The following is a 17,461-nucleotide window of genomic DNA, read 5'->3' on the forward strand; positions in this document are numbered from 1 at the left end:
AGGTTCTTTTATCTCTGCCGCGACCCTGAGGGGAAGGATGCGCGGCCAGGCATCATCTTTGGTGACCGCCTCCCAGAAGCTGAGCGGGAACGATATTGTATAAAGCACGCCTGCACATATTTGCGGTACGTGATTCGTTTGTAAACTGCCCGTTAATAAACCTCGTGAGACACCTCTTGCTCCATTACACCTATATAAACTACTACTGGCCATCAGCGAGGGTTTAGTTGACCGATCACTCTAATCGCGAGTGCGGAGGTGCTCCTTACAATACGCGCCACGGAGGGCTATGGTATTCCTATGGTGTTCCTCAAGGTGAGGTGAAACTGCTGCCCGCTGATCCCTCGGCTCTCGTTCAAACAGAGAGATAGATGCGAATGAAACTAAATATATTACGCTAAGACAAAGCCTCGTGCGAGTAACGCATTACTTCGTGATTACCGGGGAACAATGTTAGTAAGTGCTACGTTAGGCGGAATTAACAAATGCGAATTCTAAAAACGCCCTTTGCTCGTTCGATTGGAATAGTTGAGTTTCTCTCGGCGAACCATGCGACGCGAAGAAAACGGTACCTATGTAACGCGCACGTGTTTTCCTTCGATGGCCCACTAGACCTGTGTTTGGTTGCAGTAAGTGCCTACTGGTAGCGGTTCTGTAAGCAGTGGCGGATTTAAGGAAAAAGGCCCAAGTGGCAAACGTTCTGGAGGGCCCATTTTTTCATAGAAATGAAGAGGTAGTTTATTAAAAACGCGCTAAGTGTACAGAAAAGAATATAGTATCTGGATAAAATCATAATTTTTGTTTTGAAAATTGGGCCCTAGGGGATCTTCTGAGCAGGGCCCATTTTTCGGGAAAATGAAGAGGTAGTTTAGTAAAAACAGGCTAAGTGTACAGAAAAACAATATAGTATCTGGATAAAGTCATAATTTTTAGTTTGAAAATTGGGCCCTAGGGGATCTTCTGAGCAGGGCCCATTTTTCATGAAAATGAAGAGGTAGTTTAGTAAAAACTGGCTACGTGTAGTAGTGCAGGGAAACAATAGAAATATTTTTTCGAAGATGGGGCCTTGAGGCCCTTCTGTGCAGAGGCCCAGTGGGCAACTGCTCATCAGCTGCCCGCTAAATCCGCCACTGTCTGTAAGAGACCTTAAAAGTATTAAAGAATGAAAAGCGAGTATATCTGTTTGAATCACTGTATTTCACGAAGAAGCAACGAAACCTTGAAGAATGCCCCTCGGGTACGCAGTCGCCTCGAGCCTCCCTTAATTAGGCCCCGCCGCAGTCCCCGGAAGGGCCTTTATTATGACACCCCCAAGTGCCGGTCGCGCTTTCTCTTTTCCACGACCCTGGAATCACCTCGAAAGACATTAGAAATCCCACGTTCCTTACAGTCCCGTCGGACCACCGTCTGAACGCCGGGAAACACGAACAATTCGGTGTATTAATAATCGTTTAATAATCGGCGCGCTGTTAGCACGTGGCAAAATACACACGCGTCAGTATAAATACTCAAAAGCGGACGATGTCGGGATGAAAAAGCTTACGCGACTCCTTCATGTAAAGTGTGACGTATTCTAAGTACATTATGGACTTCGAACAAATCTTGAGTGGTCCATGACTGCCTTGGTGGGAGCGAACGCATAAATAAGCTGAATCCCTATGGGTACGTCGGAGTTCCATGTCGCGGCTTTAAACATTTCGTCAAAAGTGTGCCCCGCGTAACGAGCGAATTAAAGGATTCTCGTACGTTCGATTGAACATGGTCGTTACAGCTCAGCAAATAGTAAGTGACACAGAATCGTCCGAGTGCGAGTACATTGCTAGAAGTAATTGTAAGTGAAGCATTGCGAAGTTCAATCTCGTCTGCGCTGGTTCAACATTTTGCTGGCCCAGTAGTACACAATCGTTGCCATTATTGTTGAGGAAGCTCGGTTTTGGTCAACGAACCTTGCTCCCAGGTGTGAGAAACATTATTATTCGACTGGCATGTACGCGTGCCGCTGGCACGTTCCAATAAGACAATTAATAAACTATCCAACTGGAATAGGTAATGAATGGCCCTCGTAGAACTTCGTAGGCAAGCGAATTTCAGTCTGCGCTGAATGTCCTTCAACCTCCACTAGGCTTCCCCCTTCGGTACAATCTATAAATATACATTCGTGTTTATTAGTACACTTACAATTAGAGACATTGGTTCATTCAAGTGCGTGACAATGTACCGAAGTACTTTGAAAATGTTTTTTTTTTTATTTTGCAAACATTTCGTTCAGCCGGTCACTGAAACCCAGACACACTAACGATCGTGAAAACAGATTCTTGGACGGAAATAGTGGTTCCCTAATCGGAGGGTAAACGCGTGTACACTTCCAAGACTGATTAGGTGTGTTAACGAGTGCCATTTTCCCTTCGGCCACGAAAACGACCAACGTGAAACGGAAGCGAATGAAAAGTCATTAACAGAATGGTGATAATAAAAGCAGCATCGACCTCGGTGGGTTACTTCGTGGGGAATATACAGAAATAGTTTCGAAATACGACGCACGCGGAATTACTGTTTATATACGTAGGAAGTTACGTAGATATTAGGGGTGGGTCCGAGGCTATTTTTCAAATTCTCGAAACTCCAACTGGAGAGTTTGTAAAGCCTCGAAACTCTCGAAACTTGAAGTGTTGATTCTGCTACAAAACAGTGGAATATTTGGCTTCGAGAGTGAGCAGAATATTTGCATAAATCTCTATCGACCATAGTTAAAAAAAAAAAATACAAACAAAAATTATACAAACTCTGAAGGCATGCTGCTAACTGTTCTTTATTCATTGATTTTCTACTATTCTTATCTGGCTGTCCTGAGTTTCGAGTCGCGAGAAAAAGTGGGAAGTTTCGAGTTCTCCAAATTACTAAATCATCACCACGATAATTAAAGTACGTTAAAATTCAGGAAAATCCATCGACCAACAAAGTCCCCAATTAACACCTTTCCAAATCTATAATATTCTTCGCCGCGACGCTAAACGAACCCAGAGTTATTTAATTATTTCGCACGCTCCACTGGAAGTGCATATCCGCGAAACTCGGCTGGAATACTTTTGTAAGGCATTCGCGAAGGATTGTGCTGATTAAATCACGCTTGACTTTGATTAGTGGGACCAAACGCCAGGTGGTGTGTGGGCTTACCTCGTCATTTTGGCCAGTATCTACGTCCTATACATTCTGAAGAATTACATCAGGTGCGTGATATTCATTTCGCGTCTGAATGGTCCGAAGACCGTGCCGATCCTCGGGAATGCGAGGTGCGTCCTGAAAGATAACCGTAAGTAATCGGCGGACCCTAAATTTACGCACATGCTTGGCGAAAGCAATAAAACGATATGCATTATCGAAATCACGTTGGAAAATATCTTTCCGCAGTACTGTCTAGATTAGCATACGAGAGCCAAGATTATGGGCGCGTGATCAGGATATGGCTGACAGGATTGCCGTACGTGATAATCATGGAGCCGGAGGACATCCAGTTGGTCCTCAGCAGCATGAAGCACACGCGCAAGATATTCTTCTACAAGCTGCTGGACAATTTCCTCGGCAAGGGGTTGATCACAAGGGACGTGGTAACGTGGCGGACACACCGGAAATTCCTCCAGCCGGCTTTCCATCTTCATATACTCGAGAAGTTCACCATCACCTTCGCGGAGTGCGCGCATCACCTGATGAACGACTTCCTTCGCAGGGACAACCAGGAGATTAACATCACGACTTTCATCAACGACTCTGTCTACGACATTTTGAGCGGTGAGTGTCGATGCATTCGATTTGCCAATAGAAAATCCTCAACGGCAGTAAATAGTGTTACTGGTTCCTGGGCCTTTTTTTATTTCTCGAGAAACGATTGATGACAGTGTATGTCCCTAAATTCAACTCGATTTTCTTGCAAGTGGATGTTTAAATAATTAAACTTCAATTTCTGAAGTAAACATATCCTATGTGATAAGAATATTTTATTTAAACAAACACGGAAGGATAACAAACGTAGAAGTAGTAAGAAGTTGATGTTTAATTATTTTAATATTATATACCTGTTTATCAAAGAAATGATAAGGCACAGTCCAAGAAAATGAAACTTCTTTTCTGTTCTGAAAATATTCACTGGGTGATTCTTGTAGAGTTTTTCGCTCTGAACGAGAATCCGCAAGCAGAATTGCTGTATCACCTTCAGCTTTTGGAAAACATGAGTTTTTGTAAAAGCACACGATTTTGGACAAAAGTGAGGTATTACGTGAAAATTAAGAACGCTAGACAGTTGAACTTAGTCTCCAACGATAGAGGAGAGTTGCCTGAATATATCACTATATATATTTATTAAATTGGAATGTTTTGAATGTATGTAAATAGGGCTGTTCGAGTGCTCGAATATTCGGGCGGCTTGAAATTCGGACCGAGCTGGGTACCCGTAAAATCCGGGTAGCTGGAATTTTTTCGGGCGACTTGAAAAATCCGGGTACTTAGTTTCGAATCGTTTCGGGCCGCGCGGAAGAGCCGGATACATAAGCACTATATATTGCGCAAAAATACACCCCCCAACGATTTATATACGCACACTAGATACGAGGAAAACATGAATAGTGCGGAGTTCGCGCAAGCCTGAGGGATTTGAAAGTATTTAAAAATTATTTTAATGAGTAAACTTCAAGACTATAAATTAATCATTACCCACTTGGAAACGGGTGTTTGGCCCGAAACGATTCGGACTAGCTACCCGGATTTTTCAAGCCGCCCGAAAAAATTCCAGCTACCCGAGTTTTACGGGTACCCAGCTCGGTCCGAATTTCAAGCCGCCCGAATATTCAAAACATTCGAATTTAATAAATATATATAGTGATATATTCAGGCAACTCTCCTCTATCGTTGGAGACTAAGTTGAACTGTCTAGCGTTCTTAATTCTCACGTAATACCTCACTTTTGTCCAAAATCGTGTGCTTTTACAAAAACTCATGTTTTTCAAAAACTGAAGGTGATACAGCAATTCTGCTTACGGATTCGCGTTCGGGGCGAAAAACTCTACAAGGATCACCCAGCGGATATTGCGGACCAAAAATCATGTTGGACAGTATAATTGATAATTAAGGAAGATTCAGTCGTATACTTAGTTGGCTTTAGATTTTTAGTTTTTTTTCAATTATTTTTTAGAAAACATAATTCATCTAATCTTGAGTTGGCCTTTCGAGTTCGTTTCTTTGTATTAAAATCATTAGCAACCGAAAAATTGCGGTCACATTGTGTGGACGTAGATTTAATTAAAGGCAACGCATCCCTTACTAGTTCCAAGTTTGCTGTCCATTTGCTAATCTTTACGTTAAATTCTCGAGTGAGAATCCGATATTTATTATTACCACTAGATTTTAATTCCCTTAAGCTTTCTGTTATAGACAAATATAATTGATCTCGAAGAGACAATTCTTCTCCCGTATTAGATTCCCGTATTTCGTCGCAAAAATTGTGACGAAATTGTTAGCATCAAAACCACGAATTCAATCGCTCTCTTCTTCGCACTCTCTCTCTCTCTCTCTCTCTCTCTCTTGCATCCCACACTGTTGATGTCTATAATCAGAATTTCCCCAAATCTTGTATTTTCTACTGTACAAATTTTGTAGGATGTTTTTCGAAAAATTAATTTCTTAATTACACAATTTCTCGAGAAATAAGAAATCAAAAACTGTACATTTTCTCGAGAAACTGTGGAGAACGAATCCTCGAGAAGAAACACTAACTATAAATGTAAGTATGCGAGTCTTTCCACGCGGAATACTTTCGTCACGCATACTTATCCGCACATTTCACACATTATTTATCTCATCGACAATTATGTCTCGTCTGTAATAGCCATTTCGTTTGAATTAGATTAAAGACTTCTTGCGTTTCCTGATTTTTATTGGTTTTTAGGCTCTGTACCTTTTCTAATGCGTAGAATATCGTGGATATTCGTGGAATATATCTGTTTTTTTTTTCAATTACCGAAATAGCCTACCTTCTATATGCAAAATAAATACCTTTCTTGCAAAGCCGACATACAAATTATTTTTTTCTCAAAATATTATATCTGACCAAAACCTCTGTAGATTTTTAGCTTCTAATATTGAAATTTGTAAAAGTTACAATTTCTTGAAGATTTTTTCGTTTTTTCCTCACACATGATAATCTAGATTTTTTTTACAAAAACTGTGATACAATTCAAATGAAAAAACTATTGGAGTACATTCTAGAGACCTTGAAATTGACCATGACTTTTTTTCACAACGATTGGATTCTTCAGAGAAGAATGGGAGTCGTTCAAAAATGACTGTGGGTGCGAGCCACCCAGTATGTCAAAGTTGATCGAAAAGATAGGCGTGTCAAAGAAGAGTTAAGCACGCAGCCTGTGCCCACGGAATTAAAATACAATGTAACAAAAGCTTAGCGGGTCGTTTTGCATTATATATTTGTGTTTACCGTGACGGAAGCTTGAAGTAGCGAGACGTTTTAAATTATTTGTGTTTACCGTCCTTTTTCCGCCAGGCTGTCGTTGTTTGCGCATTCATTATTCAGAAGCGAGGCGCGCATTAAGGGAAGGTGCTGCCACTCTTGTTTGAGCTACTAAGTCAATCGGTGCCAAGTTTGATTTTCAGAATTGCACGCGAATGCGCTTGGCGCATGAGTAAGAGAGTCAACGTTATATCCTGCCTAGAAGCATCTAACCTTTTGCAATCCTTTCATCGAAATCGGCAAACCGTCGCGGACAGTTTACAGAGACGTTTCATCACGTTCACTCATCACGAACTGCCGCGTCGCGGCGAACATATTTTAAACAATTTGCAGTCAACACATTTGCACTCGGTTTTATTTCTGCATCTCTCTCTCGCGTTAAACACGCGCTACTATTATTTCATAATATTTGCAAAAAAAACAAGGGGCCTCATGCATATGCATAGAACGTCCGCAGCACCGAGTTTGTGTAATTATTTAAACGTTTCGCAAGCATGCAGCTCAATGCGGTTGCCTAAAATCGAAGGAGCTGGGACTGTTTCATCCATCGCGCGCGCTTCAACTCTCGATACCTTAATTATACAGTTTCTTTAACGCGTCAATAACATTGAACGCGGCGCCTGTTTTGTTATTAAAAGTGCTCGGCAGCCTTTTTGTTCGCCGCAGCGTCTTGAAATCTACTCAGGTTCCGCGCGGCCGATAGATGCTGACTGTTTCATCGAGTCGCAGAATCGCCACGCTTTCAATATCAATTAGCATACGAATTGAAATCAAACACGCGCGATTCCCGTGGACCTCCCACGCGGGTCGCGAGCTCTCGCCAAAGAAAACGCACTCGCTGAACGTCGCAGGAGCGTATCGGCTCGTAGGAATTTTAATAAAAATGCCCGAAGGCTTCTATGAATCATTCTACGAATGCTCGAGCTGACCAATTCCGGTTGCTGTTCGCAGAGACTGTTTTGGGGATAAACCGGACGAGCCGACGGTCGAACGCAACAATGGAGGATGACCTGCCGTTCAGAAAGTTAGCAATTAAAGCGCATTACATCATAACACTCATCTCGCGGTCGCAGGCAAGACTAAGTACTCGAATCTCTCTTTTAGAGGCCAAATCATGCTTCTGTACCGGCTGGTAAGGCCTTGGCTGTTGATCGAATGGATCTATCGATTGACCAAACACGGCAAGCAGGAGGAGAAGCAGCGGAGGGACCTCTTCGACACGTGCTTGGAAATGATGAAAGAGAAGCGTGACCTACTGCGCAACAAAGGTTCCGACGTTGCCGAGGAAACAGTGGGAGCCAAGAAAATGTCCCTGCTGGAGTACATGGTGGAGATGAACGAGAAGAATCCTTGCTTCAACGACGAAGACATCGTGGAGGAGTGCTGCACGTTCATGCTAGCCGGGCAGGACTCGGTTGGCACCGCCACCGCCATCACGCTCTTCCTTCTAGCGAACCATCCCGAATGGCAGGAGAGGTGCATAGAAGAGCTTGATAGGATATTCGACGATGACTCGAGGCTGCCCACGATGAAGGACCTGAAAGAGATGAGATGCTTAGAGATGTGCATCAAAGAGACCCTTAGACTGTACCCTAGCGTGCCGATTATAGCCAGGATACTCGGCGAAGACGTGAAAATAGGTATGCCCTTAATTACCATTTTGATGCCATTTAATTGCGGTCGCCTTTCACAATCGAGCGAACACTCTTCAGGGAAGCACCTGATACCGAGGGGCTGCGGCGTGTTCATCTCGCCCTACAGCACCCATCGTTTGCCGCACCATTTCCCGGAACCGGACGCTTTCAAGCCCGAACGCTTCAGTCCGGAGAATTCCGAGAAGAGGCACCCTTACGCTTATTTGCCCTTCAGCGCGGGACCAAGAAATTGCATCGGTAAAATCGCGGCTGAAAGGAAGGAGTTTCTTTCTTAAAAGCTTCGCCGACTGTTAATCCAGCGTTCGGTGTCTTTTTGCAGGGTACAAATTTGCCATGCTCGAGATGAAGTCGATGATCAGCGCGATCCTCAGGAAGTGCCGGTTGGGATCGGTACCCGGGAAAGAGGAAGTGCGACCGAAGTTCCGAATGACGATCAGAGCGCAAGGTGGACTCTGGGTTAAGGTCGTCGCTCGCGATCAGACGTCGCCAGCCGCTGTTAAAGTAGTTAATTAGCTCGGTGCTTTTTGTGATCGCTTGTTTATAGTACCTTAGTTATAGTTTTGATAAAAAGCCTTTTAGGATAATGATAGAACCTGCGAACTGTAAATTATTGAAACTTACACCAGTGGCGTGCTCGGGATTTAATATTGGAGGGTGCCGAGTCCAGCGGATAAGAATATTTTTAATGCAAATTCAATAAAATTCGTTAGGTGATTATAAGAACTTATTTGAGGAATAAAATTAAGTTTTATCTTCTTTTTTATAATGCTCTTGAATTACTTCAGTCGCGGTTACATTAATCTTTATTTGGGGTGCCAGGACCCCTTGCCACTCCCCACTCCCACCCCCCCCTCTGGGTGCGCCACTGTCTTACACTGATTGTGAGCGAAACGCATTTGCGAACTTTTAAATAGCTCGGTGAAAATATTTAGAAACGGAGAATCTTTAACAAGGGACAGAAAACTATTTTTCGTATTTCGAAGTATGATTGTGATGTATAAGCAGTAGCGACTGCTTAGCGAGTGTATGCCAAAATAAATGGTTTCAAACTGTTTGCGAAATAATTAATTGGAAGTTTATTACGCGGGAGATATGGGAGTCCCAATAAGGAAGCTCTAAAGAATTCTATTTAGTTGATGAAAGGTTTTAGGATTCCAAGGTGTTCGCGGGGTTCCAGAAGTTTCAGAAATAATGTGCGCTAAATCTTCAAGATCAGGGCCGTTTATGTTCCTCCTATGTGAACCCGAGATCGCTAATATCGAGTATCACCAATGCTAAATCGTTGGCGTCAGGCCTCATGGGTCTGAGGTCATCGGTATGAAATCCCACGAGCCCAGGAACTTTGGGGGTTCAAGGTGAATACAAATTGAATGATAATATTTGAACAATTATTAGCCTAATAATAGAGAGCGCTTAAATAATACAGACGTGACCAACATACGACATTCTGCCATATGCATATGTATGCAAGCGTCTTACGATGTACATATAGCGTGATGTTGACATACCTTCGCAAGGTCTTGACCGCACTTTTCAATCGTATTCTCGCATAAAACACGAAGCTACTTTAATTCGCAGGATACATACCAATTAACAAAGCTATACCCTGCACAGAAATGCTACCTTTCAAATATCATACCGTTTTTAATATTAAAACGAGCCTGCCCTACTCGCATTCGCGTGGCGTGGAATATTTCGTGAAGTTAACGTCATTACAGCGTATGCATGTGTTCGTGTGCCAGCAAACGCAATGCATTGTCTGACCGTCAGTCTGACGTGGTGTTAGAGCTGTCAAGAAGGCGTAAAAACACATCTGTACAACGGAACACATTATTCTTTCGAACGTGCTTCAGAGAAATTCTTGCCGTCGTGCCGATCGGGGAAATTAATCGAAAGAATACTTCCACGGGAAATTGTGAATCATGGTTTACGTATCTGGAGGTAATAACCTTAACCTCCGCGTACCTTTTAATATCGTGTAATGTAACATTTTTGTCGCGTAGAATTACTGTTAATAAACTTTTAGATGGGACCATTTTGGACACGCCTCCATGGAATTTGAAACGAGTAGGCAAAGTCTTCACTGGCATAATTTTCATGATTATTATGTTGTAAGTAGGTTTGCCCGAGTTCGTTACATATTTCTCTCAACGCACCAGCGTCGTCGAATAATTTGATTTCATTTAGTTTCAGGACGATGCTGAATCCTAACCTGAACAAGTACGGTAGTGATTATACAAGAGATTACAGACCTGGGTCTGGGTAAGATATTCGCCGATTTAAAATATTTCGATAATTGCAACGTGCTTTAAGAAACTCGTATTTAAGACGCGTTTTTGTTGTACAGGCCTCCACGACCGCCAATGCGTAGATTAGGGAGACCTAACACCGGGGACACTATAAACGTCCCATTCGGTGGATGTAGTTCGTGCAGTAGGTAAATTAGAATGCGAGAGACTGTTCGCAAGGGGCAATGCGGATTGATATTGCAAAATTTCTATACAATTATTTCGATTACACCGTATTGAACATCGTATGGAAAGGAAATACAGGAACCCAACGTTTCGATGATACAGGATTCGTGCAATAAGCGAACAAAAGATTTTCGCAGAACAATTTAATAAACATATTACTTTAATTTTACAGTAAAAATGTTACAAATTATTATAAATATATTACACATCATACACTGGCTAAGAAAAGAAGTGAGCATTTTGTAGCAAATAAACTTGTATGTACATATATGTTGATATAAATTAACAAGAACATGACAATTATATTAACATTTGTATAGATTTAGCGGCACGTAATTATACGACAGTTGCGATATATCCATAGTTCCAGATGAAAAGCAAAGTTCGTCCTTGGAATCTGAACTCTGAATATGCGGAACTACTGTGTCGTTACTTGATCTTTGTAATAAGTCCAGCTGCGACTGTCGTCCCGTCTACGCGTAACATAACTCTGCCCAACTGCTTAATATCTTTGTACAGCTCCATACATACCGGGCTTTGCGTTGTAATCTCGATAATGGCACTTGCATTCTTTGGTAAGCACCGCGGTCTCTTCTTTACAACTTCACCAGTAGTCCTGTGAAGCTGGGCTACTAATTTCGTAATAACAGCCGGTTGCACTAAGGATTGTTGGTGCATCACTACTGGAAGACCTTTCATGATTGGTATTTTAACTGCGAATATGACTACATGCGCTTGAAAACATGTAGTTACGGGAACTGGATTTTGCAGATTGCAAATAATATCTCCAATTCCAACGTTTTGCTGGTCGATGCCTGACAATGTTAAAGCAACGCGATCCCCAGCAAATGCGTTTGTTACAGACACCTCGTCGATTTGTAAACCTGAAATTCAGTTTAATAAGTTTCATATGAAAAGTATTTATTCCGTAACAAGTGGTGTATTTATTAAGGGTTACTACTACCTAGTCAGGCGGCCGAAAAGAGGCGAATATTTGTGATTTTTTTGTAGAAGCGTATATTTTTACAAAACTTTTTGCGCTTAAAAGAGCAACATTTAAAGAACAGTTGGTAATTTTTTCGTGGAAAAATATTTACGTTTATAATAAAGTAACAACCAACATCCAAGAAGCATTTTTAAAAATTTGGTTTTGCGGTGAACACTGCCATTCGGAACCAGATTATTTAAATTCAAAAAACAAAAAAGATTTCGTTAGTATATTAATGTATCCACAGGTTGACGGAGGACATTTTCCGAAATATTAATTTAAAACAAAATGGCGGCTATTTAAAGTTGAAATCCTGATCTTTTTCGAGCAAAAATCACGCGAAAAAAATCAGGATTTCAACTTTTCGCTCACCGCAAAACCAAATTTTTAAAAATGCTTCTTGAATGTCGGTTGTTAGTTTATTATAAACGTAAATGTTTTTCTACGAAAAAATTACCAAATGTTCTTTAAATGTTGCTCTGTTAAGCGCAAAAAGTTTTGTAAAAATATACGCTTCCGCTTCTTTAAAAAAAATTAACAAATATTCTCTTTTCGGCCGCCTGACTAGGTATAACCCCTTAAGGTAGCATACCTTTAACTACTGCTACTTCATTTCTTGGTAGCACCAAAACTTTATCACCTAAAGATATCATGCCTGTTTCTACATGCCCCGAAACGCAGAATCCAGATCCGGTACCCTTGAATATGTCATTAACGGAAAAACGAAACGGTTTACTTATTGGGCGCTCGGGACATTTAAAGTTATCAATGACATTGACTAGCATGGGTCCTTTATACCTGCGCAATTAAAACATATTGATTAATATATAAATACACTGACTAGTTGGATATAATAAATTGTTTAAGTAATCATTATACCAATTAGATAAAGGCTCTTTAGGTTTTGTCACAATATTTTCGCCCGACAAACCACTGCAAGGAACAAAAGTAACTTTATCTCTGAATCCAGCTTGCTTCAAGAATACGCTCATTTTGTCCACTATTTCATTAAATCTATCTTTCGACCAGTCCACCGTGTCTAATTTGTTTACTACTACAGCTAGCTGCGATACACCTAAAACAAACTAATCAGTTTTAACCACAAACAAGACTATAGATGCATTACGTAAATCTTGTACATAAACTCTAGTACCTAACGAACGCAATAATAATGCATGTTCTCTAGTTTGGCCCCCGCTATCGAAACCAGTTTCAAATTCTCCTCTAGTAGCATCCACTACTAATAAAGCCACATCCGCTTGAGTAGCACCAGTGATCATATTTGGTATGAAGTCCCTATGTCCAGGTGCATCTAACAAAGTAATAGATTTTGTTTCCGTTTCAAATTTGGAATGGCCAATATCCATTGTTATCCCACGTTCTCTATATAAAAACACATATTAGATGAGCTCGGGTACGTAAAATAAGATACAAAGGCCCGGTGCAGACGAGCGGTTTGCGGCAGTTTGCCGCTGCGTTCATTCGCGGTGAAGCAATACCTGCGTTTGTAAAAACGAACGCAAACATACCGCTTAGTAGCCGCAAAACTTTGCGTCCCGTGTGAACTGCTTCATATAAATTTATGTTCAGCTGAAACGCGCGTGGCAGATTGCCGCAAACCGCTCGTCTGCACCGGACCAAAGAAATGATACTACGTTATGTACAAGCTTCAATTACCGTTCTTCTCCTGTTTCGTCAAGCACCCACGCATAAACAAATGACTGTTTCCCTATCTTTTTGCTTTCTTGTTGATACTTGTGTATCAATTTTGACGAGACTTGTCCTAAGTCACATAAAAGTCGTCCCAGTAGAGTGCTTTTACCAGCATCTACGTGCCCAACCACCACTAGATGTAACTGCTCTTTGCAATCTCCTCTTTTACTTTTATATATTTTCAAAGCATCTACCTTCTCTTCGTTAAGTTTGATTTTAGAATCCAAGTCAGACGTCACGTGTCCAGACACAGGAGACTGACACCGCGGGCTGTTCGTGCGGGAAGAAGTGACTTTCTTCTCTTTTGGTACGATATGTTCTTTCCTCTTTACCTCTGGGCTGTTATAATCAGGAAACGGGCTCTGAGAGCGAGGGCTCTCAATGCGAGAATTCAATTGTTCTGTACTTTCTGCTCCACCTAAATCGAAACCTTTCACAACAGACCGTTTTCCAGCAGGAATGATTTTCACGTTGGAAGGCGTTGTGACTTGGAACGTAGGCTTCGATGACAATTGTTTACCTATCATAAAATTCAACTATTGGTCACTTTAGCGTTAGACGAGGAAGAGAAATATATGAAGAAAATAAAACGACTGTGTATTGTTAATTTGAAAAAGATACACTTTTATCGCAGAAATCGTTAAAATCTAGGTACACGAGTAAAATATAAGTACATATATTCTTCGACAAAGTATATCACGTTCTTTTATATACGTCCTCTTTTTATATTCGTAATTTGTACGAATGAATCATTTAAATTTATGTCCATTACAATCACATTTGAACGCAATAACACTTTGTACTTCAAAAAATTTGTACCTAAGTTCGAGCTACGTGTCACTGTACGGACGGTTTGTTAAACACGATGATATGGAACTGAAAAGTCGAAACGTTTTACGGTTTCATATTGCTGCTCTTGAGATTTAAGAATTGGTTTTTTCCACTTCCACGATCTACATAATGTTCTGCCAAACAGGGAAACATTTTGTTTCGTGTAAGGAAGTCTAACGCTTTTCAAGCAGCTTAAGTTTAATGTCGTAGGGAGAACAACATATGGGATTTCAAAATTCTGATTAGAAATGTTCAAGCTTGTATTGGGAATGTTGTTATCACTGCTTGTCAATACTTTTAGCTCTTTCTGACTACAGTTATCTGAAACTAAAGATGTGGCTTCTTTCAAAGCAGAACTCAAATCAATCATCCAATTATCCGGCGACGGTGTCCGAATACCATGTACATTTGTCAACGAGTCTTCTTCTGTCTTTAAATTCTGTGAACTAGGTTTAATATTGGTACAATCTTCAGAAAGAGCAAGCACATTCGATATGCTCTTCTCAAGTAGATCCATAGAATAATCTTTCTTCGTAACATCTATCGAATTTAATTCTACGTTTCTATTCGTTAGAACGGTAGATAAACCTAATTGTCTATCATTTAAATCACTACTCCCATTCTGTCTGATTGACAATTTCGGTATTAAAAAATTTGTATTAGGCGAGAACGGTTTCTGAGTAGAATTTGTATCGTTAATTAAACTACTGGATTTTTGTAAATGATGGGCTGTTAAATCTGCTAAGGAATTGAATGGTACTGTATTCGAGCCAGTTTGAGGTTCTCTTATACTATTCGTTAAGGATTTAGCATGATTCGTTGTAATTTCAGATAAAGATGAAAATGTCGTAGGGTGATTGCTAATGGTCAAGTTCTTTAAAGTTTCTAAATTATGTTTAAAAGACGCATTTGCAGTAGCATTTTCAATGCTGTCTTCCTTTTTAAACGATAATTTAAGTACGATAAATGAGCTAGTTTGTGGCTTAGCAGATGTAGCATCTTACCTTACCGACGGATTCAAGGGCAGCGCATGAAACAGAAAGAATTATAGGTCAAGAAATAATCGACTGATGTGCGAAGTATTCTGACAATACAATGTCGCTCGATAAAGTTCTGTTTCATAGTATTAGTGTATAACATACCTGGGTAATGTTCTAAGTCATCCTTGTTGCTCGCGAGTGGTTCTGAAAATATAATTACGCAATGTAGTATTTAAGCTGCGAAAATGATAAAGAGAGATGTATAATCTACGTACCAACGACATTCTTCGGGGGAGATTCTTTTAAAACTAAATCCAGCGCCACATCCGCATTGAAATTGGATTGGAGAATTTTCTTCTGAATCTCAGAGTCAGGTACTGTGTCTCCTATTATGTTCTTTATAGAATCCATGCACGATACAAGCTTAGCTCGTTCTAATTCTGTAAGTACTACATCTTTCTCGTTAGAAGGTATTACAGATTCTTCTCCATCCTCGTTGTCCTCTACTATATCAGGTTCCGTAATGAAAGATGCCATGTTCTGCTGTTTGCTCCGATCAAACAAGAACTGCTCCGCTGCGATTAAAATCATTACGATCATTCCTAAGATCTGCATATGTCAACTGTACGCTGAACAATACCTACCACTGGGAGATACGCAGTAGTCATCTTCCACGGAATGCCCATAGACATCGTCATAACCTTCGTACTCTGCAGAAAACCCATATTACATCGAGAGATGTAACAAGATGTTAAAAGGCACGCTTGAATTGTTAATTGTTTTATAAGAACTTCTTTGTTACGTACCTTCCGAGTAGTTCATAGACCGTACGGATCTGTGGCGGGACATTTCTCGAACTTGCGCAAAATTTTGCAACGCAAATATAGTAAAATGAGGTAGTCTTTAATATACTCTGTTATTTACAACTTTCCATGTTGCTCGGGAGAAAAGCTGAGAAAAGCCAAAGATGAGTTCCGACCAGTTCTGACATGTATGTATGTTGGCAACTGTTGGCAAAGTTCGAGCATACGAATCAATCAGAATTGTCAACCTTAGAGCATATAAACATGGAGGAAGCATGATTAAGCTATAAAAATACCTGGAGAGTGAACAGAGCAATGGCAGCCGGTCCGAGAAAGAGGGAAGTAACGGGTGAACCTATCTCTGTCTTACAACAGGCTGTGGATGTACAGTGCATGTAGAGTGAATTTACTGCGCACACAAAATCATACGTAACACAGATAGTACAGAGTGAGAGGGATAATAGGAAGACGAAGGATAGGTTCACCCGTGATCTTCTATTTCCCTCGGATCGCTGTCGCCTCTACTTCTTCCAACTGTTGTTCATTCTCCAGGTATTTTTATAGCTCAATGGGAAGCATGCAAAGGGCGAAAATTTAGACGGCGGTAGAAAGAGAAAGATATACATTGGGGACAGCCTTTTTCTTTCTAGCGCCAGGAGCGACAGTGTTTTTCTTTGGTGTTAGAAAGAGAGAGGGTGTCCCGAATGTACATCTTTCTGTTTCTACCGCCGTCTACATTTTCGCTCATTGCATGCTTAGAGCATATATACATGGAGATCTCATTGCCATATGTTTTCTGTCCTCGAAACTGTCGCCATCACGCGAGAGAGAAAAACATGTGCGAACTGGTGCGAGAGAGAGAGAGAGAGAGAAGAATAGAGTCCCAATCGACCGTAATGCGCATGCGCCGATATCGGTTCGAGAGAGAAAGACATCGTACGAGCGAGAGAAGGACGGCGATTAGGATTCTATGGCCGGTATTCTCAGTCGCTACTTATTTTTAAGTAAATGCTTAAGCATTCGGCATCCTTTACTAGCTGCTAGGTTAGTAGAGGATGCCGCATGCTTAAGCATTTGCTTAAGAATAATTAACGACTGAGAATACCGGCCTATATTTCCCTCACTCGCACATGTCTTTCTCTCTCGCGTGATGTTGGCGATAGTTTCGAGCTCTCAATGAGACCTCCATGTCTATATGCTCCAAGATTACATGCTTCCTCCATGTTTATATGCTCTAAGTTGTCAACTATCTTACGCGTATAGTTTTTTTACTCTTTTCCAATTAACTCGCGTTTGTCCTTTTCTGCGAAGTCACGCATAAGTATTGGTTTGTAATTGTATACAAGCCTCACCTGTGATTGGATAATTTGTATTGTCATCGTCGTAACTATATGCCATGGAATAAGTTAAACACCTGTAAGCATAGATAAATAATAATTAACTGATTCCATTTAAAATACATTTATATGTAATTCTGAAGTAGTATTATATACATTTCGAGCT

At 40.9% G+C, this 17,461-nt stretch overlaps 3 protein-coding genes across 5 annotated transcripts; 2 read left to right on the top strand and 1 right to left on the bottom strand.

Annotated features, from left to right (window-relative positions):
- Positions 1-156: 156 nt before the first annotated feature.
- Positions 157-8,945, top strand: Cyp4aa1 (Probable cytochrome P450 4aa1). 2 transcript variants are annotated; one of them, XM_076812790.1, is made up of 7 exons: positions 157-315; positions 3,142-3,310; positions 3,409-3,786; positions 7,466-7,538; positions 7,619-8,154; positions 8,227-8,406; positions 8,489-8,945. In XM_076812790.1, exons 1-7 carry the CDS (start codon positions 301-303, stop codon positions 8,680-8,682), a joined length of 1,545 nt encoding a protein of 514 aa, XP_076668905.1. In that variant the 5' UTR covers positions 157-300; the 3' UTR covers positions 8,683-8,945. The 2 variants fall into 2 exon arrangements, with proteins under 2 accessions (XP_076668905.1, XP_076668897.1); XM_076812782.1 differs by lacking the exon at positions 157-315 and adding an exon at positions 1,620-1,782.
- A 755-nt stretch (positions 8,946-9,700) lies between these two features.
- Positions 9,701-10,911, top strand: LOC143369302 (selenoprotein K). Its single transcript, XM_076813088.1, has 4 exons — positions 9,701-10,110; positions 10,196-10,280; positions 10,357-10,431; positions 10,517-10,911. The coding sequence occupies exons 1-4, from the start codon at positions 10,092-10,094 to the stop codon at positions 10,608-10,610; spliced, it is 273 nt and encodes a 90-aa protein (XP_076669203.1). The 5' UTR covers positions 9,701-10,091; the 3' UTR covers positions 10,611-10,911.
- Hbs1 (translation elongation factor EF-1alpha (GTPase) HBS1) lies at positions 10,772-17,320 on the bottom strand. 2 transcript variants are annotated; one of them, XM_076812725.1, is made up of 10 exons: positions 17,206-17,319; positions 15,962-16,206; positions 15,800-15,865; positions 15,431-15,730; positions 15,318-15,359; positions 13,309-13,864; positions 12,785-13,014; positions 12,511-12,706; positions 12,224-12,429; positions 10,772-11,527 (listed from the first exon to the last, which is right to left on the bottom strand). In XM_076812725.1, the coding sequence occupies exons 2-10, from the start codon at positions 16,002-16,004 to the stop codon at positions 11,073-11,075; spliced, it is 2,094 nt and encodes a 697-aa protein (XP_076668840.1). In that variant the 5' UTR covers positions 16,005-16,206; positions 17,206-17,319; the 3' UTR covers positions 10,772-11,072. The 2 variants fall into 2 exon arrangements, with proteins under 2 accessions (XP_076668840.1, XP_076668850.1); XM_076812735.1 differs by lacking the exon at positions 15,318-15,359 and having other exon boundaries at positions 17,206-17,320.
- Between the last annotated feature and the right edge of the window lie 141 nt (positions 17,321-17,461).

The sequence above is a fragment of the Andrena cerasifolii genome, chromosome 1, assembly GCF_050908995.1.
Source record: "Andrena cerasifolii isolate SP2316 chromosome 1, iyAndCera1_principal, whole genome shotgun sequence".
Taxonomy (NCBI): Eukaryota; Metazoa; Arthropoda; class Insecta; order Hymenoptera; family Andrenidae; genus Andrena; species Andrena cerasifolii.

Coding starts and splice junctions, on each gene's coding strand:
- Cyp4aa1 (XM_076812782.1), top strand. CDS start 1,759: ATGGTCGTTACAGCTCAGCAAATA. Junction 7,539..7,618: donor GATGACCTGCCGTTCAGAAA/GTTAGCAATTAA, acceptor TCTCTCTTTTAG/AGGCCAAATCATGCTTCTGT. Junction 8,407..8,488: donor GGGACCAAGAAATTGCATCG/GTAAAATCGCGG, acceptor GTCTTTTTGCAG/GGTACAAATTTGCCATGCTC.
- LOC143369302 (XM_076813088.1), top strand. Junction 10,281..10,356: donor ATTTTCATGATTATTATGTT/GTAAGTAGGTTT, acceptor GATTTCATTTAG/TTTCAGGACGATGCTGAATC. Junction 10,432..10,516: donor GATTACAGACCTGGGTCTGG/GTAAGATATTCG, acceptor TTTGTTGTACAG/GCCTCCACGACCGCCAATGC.
- Hbs1 (XM_076812725.1), bottom strand. CDS start 16,004: ATGTCCCGCCACAGATCCGTACGGTCTATGAACTACTCGGAAG. Junction 15,360..15,430: donor TCCCCCGAAGAATGTCGTTG/GTACGTAGATTA, acceptor TTATATTTTCAG/AACCACTCGCGAGCAACAAG. Junction 12,707..12,784: donor ATTATTATTGCGTTCGTTAG/GTACTAGAGTTT, acceptor AGTTTGTTTTAG/GTGTATCGCAGCTAGCTGTA.